At 42.0% G+C, this 12,511-nt stretch overlaps 1 protein-coding gene across 2 annotated transcripts in view; it reads left to right on the plus strand.

The window, feature by feature from the left end:
- The window catches only part of INPP5A (inositol polyphosphate-5-phosphatase A), a 257,283-nt gene that overhangs the window by 152,126 nt on the left and 92,646 nt on the right, over positions 1-12,511 (plus strand). For both annotated transcript variants that reach the window (XM_056351391.1, XM_056351392.1), the window contains exons 7-8: positions 2,825-2,877; positions 10,564-10,683. In XM_056351391.1, the coding sequence (XP_056207366.1) occupies positions 2,825-2,877; positions 10,564-10,683 (173 nt within the window). The remainder of the gene's footprint in view (positions 1-2,824; positions 2,878-10,563; positions 10,684-12,511) is intronic.

Here is a 12,511-nt window from a genome sequence, read left to right on the forward strand (position 1 = left end):
CATCTTTTGAATTACATATTATGTTGCCAAAGAGGAAAACAGCAAATGAAAAACGACAGCTTGATTGAAGACATTATCTTGGTCCACATCATAGGCTTAGACTGTTTAATTTTAAGTTCCATGTACTGTTCTTCAGTAATTAGAAGTTCATTATAGTTATTTTTAAGAATGAAATGACAGAACTTTCCTTTTTTGATTGAGATCAGATTTAGGCCCATTTTGAATGCTTCTAGCATTTAACTTTTTTCGTTGTTTTGCTTTTGAATAAATGTGGACATTTAGCCAAATCTCAACTTGTAACTGTGCTGTCACGATCATCACAGAAACTGTGAATATAAGAGACCTTATTGGGTTATGGGCTTTGTAGTTCAACCATGGAAGTGGGACTGTTAGGAACATGTGTTAGCCCTCCAGCCAGCCACTCCCTGGTTGACCAGAGCTGCATCTACAGAGATATTCTTTTTCCGTGTTGAAAAAAGATATTTACAATAAAGTAGATATTTATTCAGTTACTGCAGATTTCTTCTCAGTAGAGCTGCAGTTTAAGGAAAATCAACAGTGTGCTCTCCTAAGACAAAAGTAATAAGGATTTATAGAAAATGGTCCCCCTTCGAATGTGTCCATCAGCTGGATTTGAGAGGAGTGAACTGTTAGGATTTCCTCCCTGAATACAACTGTATTAGACCTAGGCAAATTTACTTGCCTTCAAAACCCAAATTCTTAAAAGATTCATGCACCTATAAGCATCAACAAACTGCTGATGTTAATTACTAAACATCTCAAAAACACTTACCCACCCCACACTCCATCTGTAGTGACAGAGTCAGTGCTGTCAGCTGCCCTGAGTCACCAGACAGATCTGCAGGGTGGGGGTGTGTAAACTTTGTCTATGCTCAGAAGAGAAGCCTATTTATTCTGTATAATCCTTCTGGGTTTAAGAGCTTTTTCTCCTTTTGTCTATAGGAAATCTTCACATCTGGCTGAACCTTTGTTTTGTTAATTTATTTTATTCCCTCTAAATATATACCCTGTGAGCTACTGAAAGCCAACTGTAAGTAGACACACAAGTCAAGAACAGAAGAAATCTGTTCATCATGCATCCATAGTATCAAAATACGAGTTTTGACTCACTGCATAAAGGACTTTGCTGTTAGTCACTGTTCTTGGACTTGATGGTCTTGAGAGGACTGCTTCCTTGGACTTTCCACTGCTTTAGCAATGCGAAGCTGCTAAAATTTGTGCAGGAAAAGCCTCCAACGCTTCTTTGGCAGGGCCAGCACAGCTGGGTCGTCAGGGAAGCAGGCAAGCTGCAATTTTCCCTGCAGCGCTCTCAGTAAAATTTGCCTCTAGCAGTCTGGCTGGGAAGGTCCCACAAGCCTGCAGAAAGGTGATTCTGAAATTGGCACCTGCATTAAGAAACACTAAAAGCAGGTTTCCCAAAATACGGAGTACATAACTGTGAACAAATTTGGTAGCCAATTTTGTATTTGTTTGGTTTGTAGCTTGTAGGTAACACTTTTTCCACAAAATTACCAGCTCTGAAATTGAGTGCAAACAGGGAAATAAGCTGTGATTTACAAGTAACTTTGCACGTTTTCAAGGATTTGGGTAGAAGAGAAGAACTGGGTATCAGTAAGCAGTTTTCACATTCAAGCTTTCAAGAATAAGATATTATTCATTCAGTAAAATAAACACTTTAAAATCTTCATAAACACATTTTGAATGCAAGGAGAACCCCAACAGGAAAGGGGCCCTAGTAAAGCAGTGGTGTTACATCCGGTTGGTCTTGACTGCAGTTGCCATGTTTGTGCCTGAAGAGAGAAGGAGGTGGGAGATGGGTAACTGTTATCTGAAGGGTGACCAGAAGACAGCCCATTTAGATTTTGTGAGGCATTTCACTATCTTAGCAGTATTTGGGACTTCAGCATCTCATCAGGACTGTCCACAGTGGGGTGGATAAATCTATCCAACAAGTCTCTTGTGAAGGCAGTACCTTAGGTGAGCAAAACCTGTGAACAGGGGGGATGCTCTGCTACGGCTAGCACTGTATTTGTAATAAGGAGTTGCAGTCTTTTGCTACAAAATCATTGGCATCATTATTTAGGCCATGACATGAATATTGTCTGGTGCAATATTCATTACCAGAGAACAGTAGCCTAGTCCCATATTCATTGTTAACAGTGAATAAATAGGATGCAGACTCATGTCTTTTTGTGGGAGGTTGTAATTTATGGCAGTGGCTTAGGAGTGGTGCTGAAAAAATCCTTTTGCTGTATCATAAGTGCCGTATGTTGACGTGAGCTGATTTGTGGCTTTCTCGCAGATGTTGCAGTTTTGATAAATGTAATGTTTTACCATTATTTAAATTCCCCTTAACTTTTATAGAAATATTGGGTGGGTCAGCTCAGCAGGAGAAATAGCTTTCTAGCAGATCTCATTCATTTTAATTTGATGTAAATCTCTGATGACAGTTCAGGTAAAATTACAAAGAAGCCAAGATATTTGTGTGTAGGCAGTAAGAATTTGCTGGTTTAGGCTAAGCATAAATACAGTTGTAAAGCTTTCCTAATTGGTTATCGTTCATCTATAAGCCACTACCAGGGCTTATATTAATTTTACATGTAAGTTTAAAACTGCTGCAGGACCAAAAATGTAAATAACTCCAGTATTTAAAATAGACACAATATATGTTTTCAAGGTACCTTAGTTGATGTGTAGTGCTTATTAGTTACCACATATGGGTGAACTTTGGTTTTGTTCTCTGTGTAAGTATGTTTCACAGTAATCCTTTACTTAATGTGACTGATTCTTATTTATTTTTCAGTGCAAGTGGTCCAGAAAAGGTTTCATTCGAACAAGATGGTGTATTACTGATTGGTAAGTTGCATCTTTAGTTACTTCTGGTTATGTGTATATTATGTATGATTTTGTTAACTGTTTCAAAGAAGGTATTTGTATGTGTAAATTGGTCTGCTCATGGAACAGATTGGTTCCAAAACAGTTGCTTTGCTTTATTATTTATTGAATGCAAGTTGTAATGCATTGAATGTGAGTTGTAATGATGCGTACAAAATGTGATATTAATGTTCACATGTATGTGCAATTAACATGGAATAATTCAGGTCATAAGCAGCTGCTCAATCAAGCATGATCAAAAAAGCCTGGTGTCTGTGACCAAGGCCACAGGAGTCACAGTGTGGAGCTAAAGGCACCCCCCACTACTGCTCACCAGCATGCCTGATGCAGCCAAGGCTCTACAGCATCTCACCTGGGTCAGATACGTGTACCTGGGTGTATGCAGCCCTCACCTCTGGGACTTCTGAGGAGAGAGATTGTTCTCCAGGAGCCCTTCAAGCCAGTCCTTTAAACCCAGTCCAGTTTCTACTGAAGACAGTGGGGGACCCTACCTTAAGGAATGCAGCTTATTAAAGCCAGTTCCTGCTATATTACTTTTACTGGAACATAACTTTTTATTTGTCGTATTCAAGTCAGGTTTTCCATTTTAAACCCAGGGTATGGTCATGGTCTCTGTGAGGTTGCTTATTTTCATCCTAGAGTAAAGCATGTGGCAGCCCAGCACTCACTAGTAGGGTTCAATGGAGGGGCAGTAGAGCAGGCAGCACACCTCTTACCTGTGCACTCATATACTGCTGAGGAAATGTCCCACTGAACACAACTTATTTAAGTTAACATAACCTGGCTGTTGTCAAAGCAGAGAGCGCCCGTCATAAGATATCCTCTGGAAATCTACAGAAAAAACAAACTTTTTTCACTCTTGGGATCATCCAGCAGACTAAAGAGGTGGGAGCTGAGGGGAGCAGACAACTGTATGACAATAGAAATTGAACTTCATGATGGTGTTACATGCTGGATCGCTGTCTTTGCAAGAGCAGTAATAGTAGTAGTGTATGTTGTGGGGAGCAGCTGATTGTGCAGCATAATATACCTGAGAGACCTTGGAAATTTTGTATTAATACAAGGAGAGCTCAACAAACCCACAGATCGTACATGTTTCTCTAGTCCTACCTGGAAACAGATTACCTTACTTTTTTACTGTTAAGTCATAGTTTTGGTCTTCACTGCTTATTTATGTTACAGTCACCTAAATATATGTGAATGTTCAACATTTTCCCCTTCTTCCTGTGGTCATTTCATGTCTTAAAATTGTAAGTTTGATTTTAAAGTCTGAGGAATGTTCACACAGGCTGACTTTTGAGGGCTGAGCAGTGTTCTTGCTTGTTTACATAAGCATGTGTATTAGATTAAGCAGTTTGTGAAAAATGAAAAAACAGCAGGTTTTCTCCTTTTAGTCTTTTGTCCCAGGAATCAGGCAGGCAGCTATGGGATAATGTAGGCTCTTGTTAATTTTTTCAGATCTGTGTGACATGGTGTGTGATTACAGCAGTAGAGAACTGCAGAAGTGGATATTTAGCACCAATTACTAATCTGGCCTTCCCTCTTATATCATGACTCCTCCAGGTTCTGAGTCTCCTATCTGCTTGCATTTCCTCTTTGCAGAAAAAAATAATGTGATCTTATTTTCAGGCCTTTCCAAGAAAAAATTATTCTTCAGAGATAGAGTTAAAGGAAACGTTTTCTTGCAGGTTAATATTAAAAGGGGGTAGTTATTGGAGGGAGCAGTCTGTAGCTAGATGTTCTGACCAGGTAATATACTATGCTTTTGTTTCCTAAGGGTATATTGGGAAGTAAGAGTGAAGAGGCTTACAGCTTTTTCTGATCTGTAATGAGGTGAGCTGGTGGTTTTGGTGGTAGTTCTGTGTCTGGAATAGTCTGCGATTACAATCCACATGATCCAACGAGATCTCAGATGTTTCTAATGAGAAGTTGAAGGGACAAGTTACTCTGAACAATTTCTGCAGAATGAAAGATAAATATGGAAAATACAGATGGTTAGAAAATGCACCTAGTTAGGTCTAAGTGCATAATGTGTCTGTTCATGGTATGGTAAGTGTTTAAACCCAGTCTATGTGCATAAGCATACACAGTTCTGGCCATTTTCATAATCATGACTTTTGATCTATATAGTCTGATAAAAATATAGCTAGGAGACTTGTTGTTAATACTTCTTTATGAATCCTTGAAAGGAGCTATTAATTTTCCCTGCCTAGGAAAATATCATTACAGAATGTACCTCATGCCAAAACCAGAGGGCTTCCCAAAACCCCCAAAAGGAACCTTAAAACATTTCAGAAAACTGTCCTCCTTTTCCTCCTCTGTGATTCAGCAATCTGCCCCAGTTGAGTTCGTCTGTGAATCCAGGTTTTTCCCATCCATTATTCTTCATTAGCTTACTTTTAGTGTGAACAAAGAATTAATGAAACTTGCTGTAGTTTCATTTTAAGAAAAAATGAAAGAGAACTACATGCACTTTTATTTTTTGCCTTTTTTGTTTGTTTGTTGGGGTTTTTTTTAGTATTTTGAATATAAGGGGGGGGGGGGTATTTATTTCCATTCCAACAGTTCTTAGTGTGCACTTTTAAAAAATGTAGATGTGGCACCAACCTGGGAATGTTTGCAAGTAAATCAGTGGTCAGATTCACCAATCAAATTGTTTTGATATTTTAGAGAAAGTAGGATTGCAATATTAAAGTCTGGGAAGTGCAAAGCATTGCACTTTGACAGGAGAATTCAGAAGCACAAATATAATAGTGGAAATAACTGACTCGGTACCCATACTGTAGAAGAGGATCAAGGGAGAAGAGACTGAATATGGTTCATTATTATCTTACTGAGATGTGTTAATAGATGCATTTTGTGAAGCACAGGAAGGGGGAAAGGTATGGTAATTATTTAACTGAGTGCTGCCAAGGCCTCTGATAGAGTATTCTGTCTTGTTTTGAGTGCTGTGCTTTAGGGAAGCTGGAAAAAGAAGAGTCAAAAATGATAGGAGTATTTGAGAAGAAGTTGAAAAACTTTGGCTTGCCACATCTGGAGACTGGTTGCTGACTGTCCCCCCTGCAGAAGGGGCAGAAGGAAATCAGTTTTCTTTGCAGGAAAAGAGATAGTGTGATGAAAGAAAAGGACAGAGAAAGTGTAGGTGGAGGGTCCTTCATTAGCAAGTTTTAAGAATGAGCAGTTCTTGGGTGGGTGGGGGTGGATTATAGATACCTTCACACAGGAGGTGAGTTTGTGGCATGAGTTCTCTCCCTGCCCTACAGGGATTCTTTCTGTTCATCATTCAGACAGACAGGAATGGACATCTCAAGCCATCATCTCCAGGTTATGTTTTGTAGTTACATGCTAGTTATGGATCTTATTACAAAGGTTAGTAGGACTACTTTGTCATCACTGTGAGTTCATTCAGCAAGATATGCTGTTCCCTGAAGCCAAAAGAACCCCACCAGGATCTCTAGAAGAGGCCTTTGTGCTGGCTGCTTGGTGATCTGTGTATCTTTATCATGCAGTTGCTGTTTTGACTGCTATGGTTTGCTGTGTCCAAATCTGTTGTGTGATTCCAGCACAATCTGGAAAATCTCCCTGTGCACAGCTTGAGGTTTTTGCTTGATGCCTCTCTCTGCCGAAGTCTTTTCCATATCCTCGCTGCCAGGCTGCAGACTCCTTTTGGAACATGAGGTGTGTTTGCCCTCTCCATTGTTTTTTGTCTCCACGCTGAATTCTCCCACAAGAGATGTCTGTGCACAGAACTAGTAATGCAAAGTCAGTATGATTTAGCCATTTGTTCAAATTCAAAACGCTTGGCTCCTATAAAGGGGAAAATTGTGGTTTAGATCTGAAATCCCAGTACAGCCAGATGATAGGGCTGAGCTGTGGTTCATCTCACAAAGGGGCCTGAAAACCTCACTAAATGGACCTTTCATTAGCTGTAAGACTAAGGGAGAGGGAAGGCACTGAGAGGACATTCAGTGGATTTTTCTGTGGGAAGAGGCAGCTTAAAATCCATAGATGGCTCTGGGCAAAGCCCAAAGGGTGTTCATCAGTGAAGCAGAGAAAGGAGAACATGTGTTTTATGGCTTTATCTAGAAGCACCTCTGCATTTAGCTTATCCTAAGGTGGAGAATGCATGGTTTTGGAGCCATTCACAAAATCATCAGTATGTATCTGCAACAACTAATGAAGGTGAACAGCTGTTGAAAGCATGTGTAGCCACAAGATATGCAGTGCCTGAAGAGTGGCTCTTGGCTGAGGAGCGTTTCTGTGGCCATCAGCATTGTTTCAAGGGATCTCAGGCAGGAAAACCAAGAACCTGCATGTCTGTGAAGGGGAACTGACAGATCCTTTGTCCATGGAGTATGCCTGAGCTGCCAAGCAAGGCATACTTTGACAGACAGCTTAAAACGGTTCTAGTATGACTACCCCCATCCTGTCTAAAGATGTCAGCAAGGCTGGACTTTTTTCAGTGTTGTGCCAGTTTCATTTTGCTTCCATTCATCCCGTAACATCTTTTCTCATTTAAGTCCTAGCTGCTTTGGATCAGCTACAACCAAATTTTGCCAGCATTTTTTCTGAATGTGAGAATAAAGCAATTTAAATAGCCTTGTTTCATATAGCAGACCTCTTGGACAGACTTACCTGTACTCTGATATGTATTGTCTATTTCCTCATAGTTTAAAAGAAGTTTTAAGAAAGCTATTCATTTATACCCAGGACATTTTTTTATCCTTCTCAGTCCAATGCTAGTGTAATAATTATTATTAGTGTTCATGGAACCTACCCAAAATTTATTTTTTGGAACACTAACCAAAACTGTGCACTCAAAGTAAAGTGTAACAGCTTTTTTAGCACATAGCAGTATTATGCATGTAGGAGCTAATGGGGCACACCGCTTTCTGTGGGTGCTGGAGGGACCTCCTTTCCAAAACATAACATTGTCAACGCTGTCCCTTTAGTATCACTTTTGGAGCTTCATAGCAGACACTTTTCCTTCAGTCCCTCAATGCACTACGCAGGAATTCCTGCATACACTGGTTTGTTTGGTGGGGTTTTGTTAGTGGGGTGGTGGCGTTGCTAAATCTGTATGAAAAAAGCATTCCAAGTTTTCAGGTTTCATTGTGACTCACCATCTCCCATCACTGAAAGAGCTTAATAACAAAGCAGTGAGATGATTTTTAAAAATGCAGACCAGGTCTCTAGGACACAAAAAGCCACAAGCAGAGCAAATACAAAGCAGAATGCCAGCTTGGCCTTAACAGCTGGATAGCTTTCTGTTTGCCACTCAGACATCCTGTCTGTCAGAAGGGGGAAACCAGAGTTCATCAAGACAGCTTGCCTTCCAGGTGACACCCAGCCTGATAGAAGTGACACCTTGTATGTGATTGACACAGGTAACAGCAGGAAATCCCTCTGTCTGAGCACGTTGATAACAGAAAATTCCTTCTGCATGAAGGGTTTCTGCCACAATAAGTGGGCTTGCGTGAAATGATTTAAGGTACAAGAATATAGCTGTGTTATTGTTAAAAATACTGTTTCCAGCCAAAATCAGCCAACTGCTGTGCAGTCTTGTAACAAATTCCAGTCCCTGTGTCAAGGAACTTACGCACACTGAATAGGATGTACATATAAATAGCTGTCACAACAAATGGACAGGAAAACAGGGTGGACACAGAGTGATCATATGGAGTCATGGACCTGCTAGAGCAGGTCCAGAGGAGAGTCAGGGGGCTGGAGCCCCTCTCCTATGGAGACAGGCTGGGAGAGTTGGGGTTGTTCAGCCTGGGGAGGAGAAGGCTCCGGGGAGACCTAATTGCAACCATTCAATATAGAAAGGGGTCTCAGAAGAAAGACTGAGAGAGACTTCTACAAAGGCCTATGGTGACAGGCAAGGGACAACAGTTCTAAACTGAAAGAGGGTAGGTTTAGATTGGACATAAGGAGGGGGTTTTTACGATGTGGGCGGCGAGGCGCTGGCCCAGGCTGCCCAGAGCAGCTGTGGGTGCCCCATCCCTGGCAGTGCTCAAGGCCAGGCTGGATGGGGCTGGGAGCAGCCTGGGCTGGGGGAGGGGGCCCTGCCCAGGGCAAGGGGGGTGGGACTGGGTGGTCTTTATGGTCCCTTCCAAACCAAACCGTTCTGTGATTCTATGATTTAGCTTTTATGCTGGGGGGTAAAGGAAGGTATTTCTGTTTCACAGAGGTTTGAAGTTGGTTTCATTAAGAAGGAACTTCCAGAATATCCGTATTTCTCTTGTCTTCAACCAAACCAAATTCCATAGGTTTTCCTTTGAAGCAGTATGATTCTTTTCAGAAATGTCTTCTGTCAGTCTTTGGCCATCCCACAAGGCAGACATTGGGCTGTAACAGCAGTCCTCAACTCTTGCGTGTTCCTCCTGCAGGGCAGAGCTCCCAGAGCCAAGACACCATTTACCCCTTGGGGTTATTTCTTCTGGAGTGCACTGCCAGTAGTTGGTAGGGGATGCCAATGCGATGGGCTTTGGCTGAGCCAGCCCCAGCCAGGTGAAGGGACCCCTGTCCGACTCCCTGACACACTACAAAGTAGCAAAGGATGAGTTAATATTCCTGTCTTTCAGCTCAGGAAGAAAAGCTGGGAAATTTTAGGGATTTTACTGATTTACTGAGGCTAGCTCCTCATACAAGTCTTATGAGGAGCGGCTGAAGGAACTGGGAGTGTTTAGCTTGGAGAGGAGGGACCTTATCGCTCTCTACAGCTCCCAGACAGGGGCTGTAGGCTGGTAGGGGTCTGTCTCTTCCCCCAGGTAGGGAGTAATAATAAGCGACAGGACAAGAGGGAATGGCCTCAAGTTGCACCAGGGGAGGTTTAGAATGGATATCTGGAAAAATTTCTTTGCCAAAAGGGCTGTCAATCATTGGAACAGGCTGCCCAGGGAGGTGGTGGGGTCACCATCCCTGGGGGTATTTAAAAGACACGTAGATGTGGCACTTGGGGACATGCGTTAGTGGTGGGCTTGGCAGTGATGGGTTAACGGTTGGACTTGATGATCTCAAAGGTCTTTTCCAATCTATTCCAAACAATTCAATCATTCTGTGATCCCACAGGCACAGTCTGAGTTAAACAGGCACTGTCCTGTTCCGGACTGGAAGTGGTGTGCAGACTGACCACTATTATCTTGACATTCTCCACACAGGGACAGATAAGGAGTTGCAGTGATATGATTTAACCTTTAATGTCACTAAAATTCTCCTGTCAGTAGCTTTTCATGTTGCTTATTGCAAAGCCACAGTTCTACTAGGTCTTTACCTACACCTCTATAAACTTGAAGTTGTTTGTTTACACATTCAGTTTTGTTTTAAAAATATTTTAGTGAGAGGGTACTGCTTGATTTCTGTGAATTGTAACTGACAAATAGCTTTTTATTTTTATATTATGCATATTTTAAGCAAAAGCTTTGATGCACTCTTACCTGTGGATGAGTTGTCTTAAGTTTGATGATAGCCTTTGATAATTTTCTGATGACGATATCTTAATTTACACAGTGTCTGTGAATAAATATTAAGGTAACATAAAAGAGAATACAGTAAGTGTTACTATGTTGAATACTTCGCTGATGCAGCAAATGTTTTTTTTCTTTGATCCTGAATCATTTTATTTTTTTCTTTTTTTTGTCATAGTGCCTTTGACTTGGTAAACATTCATCTTTTCCATGATGCTTCCAATTTAATTGCTTGGGAAACAAGCCCATCGGTTTACTCAGGAATACGGCATAAGGCTCTTGGCTATGTACTTGATAGGTATGTATTAGTCTTTACTAGCCTTTTTCAAGCTACTGTGTTCACAAGGAGCGTATAAAAGATGCTTCCAAAGGCACACTCAGAAATGTAGAGATTTTTATTCTGCAAACTGAAAATGGTCGCTTCTTGTTAGAGTTTTCTAGATAGTGCCAATTACAGATCAGTTTATGACACACTTTTAAACTAAATTGACTCTCTAAAGTCACCAGAACTCGTGGAGTAGAAAGCAGGTTTGTTAATTAAATATGTTAGTTAGATTACCTTCTTTTTAGCCTGTGTGGATTCTAATAAAGCTACCATTCAAGTATGTTTTCGGTTAAAGAGTAATAGAATAATTCCAGTTGGAAGGGACCTCTGGGAGTCTCTTGTTCATCCTCCTGCTCAGAGCATGGCTGACTTCAACATCAGATCAGGTTGTTCAAGCCTTATATCCAGCTGAGTTTTGAAAAGCTCCATGCACGGTGATTTGTAGCTTCTCCGGGCCACTTATTACTGTGTTTATGGCTACCTTCATTGTGACACTTCTTCTCCCTAATATCCAGTCAGAATTTCCCTCAGAGCAGTTGGTGTCCATCACCCCTCGTTTTCTGGTGTGCATTGCTGAGGAGTCTGGCTCTGTCTTTTCCATAACTACCAAACAGCTAAAGCCAGCAACAAAACCCTCCCATAGCCATCATTTCTGTAAACTGAACAAGTTCAGCTCTTCCAGCCTCTCCTTGTAAGCCACAAGCTCCAGCCCCCTCAGCATTAAACCCTGTGGTGTTTTACTTTCAGTACTAGCTGAGCGCCATAGTCATCAAGCAGCAACACAGCATTTGTCTATATATTAACATATATATATATTGACAGTTGTTAATAACATCATGGTTTATAATGGTGTTACAGAGTTGATTCATCTGATGGGTGGTACAGTACAAAGGATAGTTCCAAAAATACACAACAATTTACAGCTGCCCTATAATTAGCAGTTTAAAGTCAGAAAAAAAGACAGCTTTTTCTTGAGTAAGAGGTAATTATTTCTGCATGGGCATACGTGTATTGGCAAAGTAAGTAGGTATTTCTCTAACAACGTGCTCCTTGACTTCATGCTTGCCTGAGAAATAGAGCTTTAAAATGTCTCTTCCAAGCACCCGTGGCATGCACTGCAATCTGTGGCACAAGATGGGGCTTAAAACAAACTGCTTGGGCTGGAAAAAATAGAAGCAGAGCATTTGATGTGCTGTTTTCCCACCCTGATCCCTGGTGCCCAGCAGCCCCCCAGCAGTGTACCACGTACCAGGGCTGCCTCGGGCAGCAGGTGCCAACACGTGCCAGGCGCAGAGAGCTCTGCAGCGAGACCCCAGGCAGGCATGGGACTGCTGCCGCCTTTCCCCGTGGCAAAGCTTGGGCAAGAGTCGCATGGCTGGTCTTGCTGCAGGGCAGCGAGTGCTGTGGTGTGGGAAGCCCCAGCCCAGCCAGTGGTTGCTGAGCCCCGTCCCACCACCCAGCACTTACCGGCGGTGGGTGCCATGTCGGTGGCGAGGGCTAGCACACTGCGGCTAGCTGAGGGGAGGAGAGCTGGTGCCTGGGACTCGTGGGGAGTCACTGCTCAGCACAACTTGGACCATGGTCAAGGGTGCCAGAGAAAGGATGGGTTCGATTATCTCTTCCTTGTGGCACTTGCTTGCAGCCTTCCCTATGCACAGCAAATGCAGCAAGGAATTCCCCAGGAACAAGTAACTGTTTACTCTCGTGACTCTCTGGCAGCAACCTAGAAGTTTAAAGGCACTCCTGAACCAAACTCAGTTATGCGTTGAGAAATACCTTTGTGTATGCAGTGTTGTCACAT

This window comes from Falco biarmicus, chromosome 9, assembly GCF_023638135.1.
Source record: "Falco biarmicus isolate bFalBia1 chromosome 9, bFalBia1.pri, whole genome shotgun sequence".
NCBI lineage: Eukaryota > Metazoa > Chordata > Aves > Falconiformes > Falconidae > Falco > Falco biarmicus.